The sequence below is a fragment of the Abramis brama genome (assembly GCF_963993115.1).
Source record: "Abramis brama genome assembly, chromosome: 10".
Taxonomy (NCBI): Eukaryota; Metazoa; Chordata; class Actinopteri; order Cypriniformes; family Leuciscidae; genus Abramis; species Abramis brama.
In genome coordinates this window covers 41074931-41078092 of record NC_139972.1, presented here as the reverse complement: position 1 = coordinate 41078092, position 3162 = coordinate 41074931, and the positions used below count along the sequence as shown (strand labels likewise).

Sequence of the window (3162 nt, the reverse complement as noted above, 5' to 3'; positions counted from 1 at the left end):
ATTAATCCTTTCATGCATGAATTATGATAACCTCAGTCAGGATTTTTTGTTTTTTCCTATGTGTTTTTATTGCTCTTAGGGCATGCAAAACAAGATCTGAATTTATTTTTATTTTTTTACACTTTTCAAAGAGATTTTCAGATGTCCACTTGAATGACAGCATGCGTTTATGGTTTAAACTGAAGAGATACTGTATTAAACATAATACAATAATCAAACAGATATAATGTGTGTATTTAACAAACCAATCAATAAAATATCAAATCATGTAAAAACTATAAAATATGTACAAAAAAATATAAATGCAAAATATTGCAAAGGCAATTGAACTTCATACAAGCTGATCTTCACGTATCTTTGATATCACCATTATTTTTATAAGGTCAGAATCAAAGTACGCAAAAATAATGTTTTTAAAAGTTATGGATATATCTTGTTGTATATGATCTATAATAAATGTGTCAATATTTTCCCAAAGTTGTCCAGTTTAGAATCATGACCAAAATAAATGACTGACAGTTTCTGTGTTTTGCAAGAAAAAGAAAAAAAAGAAAGAAACTGTAGAGCACATTATAATGATATCTAAAGTATAATAATGAAAGGAAATGTTTGATTTCCAACTTTAAAACAACAAACATTTTACAAAAGAATTCACATGATGAATGAAGCAATATCTGAAAAGGATACTGCAAATTTTAACAAACAGAAGATACAAAACAGACAAACTTTCAGAAAATAAACACTTTATAGCTCAATAGTCAACAAGAAAAATTATATAAAGAAGTGTAATTAACCTATTGAAACTGGTTCGCCAGAATACAGGTATTCTTGACCAGCAGGAGGCGGCGATGCGCCTGCAATCTCTGCATTAACGAAGAAGAAGATCTCTTTAGCCAATAGTACGCCGTGCTTAGTGTATCCCGTCTCTGATTGGTTGATATTCTCATTGTTTTTCCGGAAGTAGGTCTGCCGCTACTGTGGTGATGGCGGAGGTCAGCGGCTGTGTGAGGAGTGGCGCTCACAAACTCTGCGCTATTAAAACACTACGGTCGCATTACTACCATTATCATCACCCTGCGCCACCGGGGACGCGCGCGTTCAGCACAGCCGCTGACTCGGACTCCTCCGCGCCGCTCCACCGCAGCCGCACCGCGTACTACGACATCCTGAAGGTGTCCCCGAACGCCACGCAAGCGCAGATCAAGAGCGCCTATTACGAGCAGTCGTTCCTGCATCACCCGGACCGGAACCTCGGGCGCAGCGAGGAGGCGGCGCGGAGCTTCGCGCTGGTCGCGGAGGCCTACAGTGTGCTCGGAAGCAGCGCCCTCCGGAGGCGTTACGACCGCGGCACACTCGAGCAGAGCGCCGTGCAGAGCGCCGGGAGACCGCGCTCCTCAGACGCGTCCGGACCGCGGCCTCGACGCGCCGCCAACGCGCACTTCGACTTCGACGCGTTCTATCAGGCGCATTACGGCGAGCAGCTGCGGAGAGAGAAGCTGATGAGACACCGGGAAGAGCTCCGCCGGAAGCTGCAGGAGGAAAACTTCCGGAAGTGGAAACAGGGGAAAGTGACGGAAGTGACGGTGACGTTCCTGCTGATCTGTGGAGCTGCTGTTCTCCTGAGCCTGAGGTCCTCCTGAGGGTGTGTGTGTGTGTGTGTGTGTGTGTGTGTGTGTGTGTGTCACTGACTGACTGATTCACAGATGGATCTGAACTCTTTCATCTGTTTCTGTTCTGTAGGAATGTAGGTTATTTATTTCCAGTAATGGATTTAATGTTCATGTTTCTTTTGGAGGAACAGTTGTACATTGAACATTGTTATTCACATGTCACATGATGTCCAGTATGATGGACTGGAAGCACTTGACAAGTTAAAGTCACCATGACATCAAAATGGACCATTCTTGTGTTTTGTTTGTTTGTTTTATAGGCAGAACTGTTGGGGTTTAAACACTGCTTCACTCCGGATGTCAAACTAACATCTGTTCATTGCAGGAAATCTGCTGGTTTGCCATGTTCAACTTATGATCACACACACGTGTGTGTGTGTGTCTGCAGCTACAGATGTGTGTATTCATCAGCTTCAGTCACGTGACGTCTGCTCATCCCACATGTTTATGACCAGAGTAATGGCAGTGAATACAACAACTAATGAACAGGACAAAATGCCGATCATAGCAAGTCCCAGAAGACATTTTGACACATCTGAAGTCGACACCGACCGTATCAGACACTCAGGGCCGTTGCTAGCCTTTTTGGCACCCTAGGCAAGATTCCTATTGAATCCCCCCCCCCCCCCCCCATTTTAACAGGTTAATTTTTTTTTTACATTTTAAGGTTAAATTAATGCATCAGTCTGGCACTTTGAGAGCTAAAAATTAAGAGCTTCAACCCATGAACTGTGCACATTGAACAAAGAAAAACCATTGACTTGTACCTGGACACTAAAGAGGGCTCAAACATCTTATTAGTTATGATATAGAGTCTCAGTCTACATTACATTATCACTGGTGTTTATGATTTATATAAGTATTCCTATGATGTAAAATCCATATAGCCAATAATATGTACTGTATAAATTAAAATGAATATTTCAAATGTATATTTTACATTACACTATAGTATAGGAAAATTACAATACATTTGTCCTAATTTCTTCACTTGCAAGAAATAAACCCTTGAGCTTTTATTTTGGAGAAAACACCAGATCACCATGCTGATCGCATGAGCAAAGTGCGCACTTCTCTTTAAATCACGCAGCACAAACAGAATGCCTATATAGGCTACTTAATTAAAGTCTTGTGCTGTTTTATAAAGGCACAAAGCCATATCACAATTTCAATTTTAGTTCGTTGACAAAATATAACGCTAGAGACCTTATGTTAGGCTATAAATTTTACATCTCATGTGTTGGGAAAAGGCGGATTCGAACTCGGGTCGAACCAAAGTCCTTTTTTCTCTGGTCGAACGCATCAAAAGCTACTTTCAAGCACCTCACACCTTACGGCCTATGCCACTGTAGATATTTAGTGGTGGGCGTCTTTTTGCCAAAAAGACAGGCACTTAGTGCAAATATACGCTCCATTATCGGAAATGTAAAAAAATAAGGATTTTTCTTCCACTCGCTTGGGCGAGAAAAAAATCTCTTGGTGTGGTGGGGGC

General features: G+C 41.5%; 1 protein-coding gene across 2 annotated transcripts; it reads left to right on the top strand.

The window, feature by feature from the left end:
- Positions 1–2602, top strand: dnajc30b (DnaJ (Hsp40) homolog, subfamily C, member 30b). Of its 2 annotated transcripts, none has more exons than XM_084127216.1 (2): positions 1–1642; positions 1996–2602. In XM_084127216.1, the coding sequence occupies exon 1, from the start codon at positions 984–986 to the stop codon at positions 1638–1640; it is 657 nt and encodes a 218-aa protein (XP_083983342.1). In that variant the 5' UTR covers positions 1–983; the 3' UTR covers positions 1641–1642; positions 1996–2602. The 2 variants fall into 2 exon arrangements, with proteins under 2 accessions (XP_083983342.1, XP_083983341.1); XM_084127215.1 differs by having other exon boundaries at positions 2–1642; positions 1931–2602.
- Positions 2603–3162: the final 560 nt, after the last annotated feature.

Coding starts and splice junctions, on each gene's coding strand:
- dnajc30b (XM_084127216.1), top strand. CDS start 984: ATGGCGGAGGTCAGCGGCTGTGTGAGGAGTGGCGCTCACAAACTCTGC.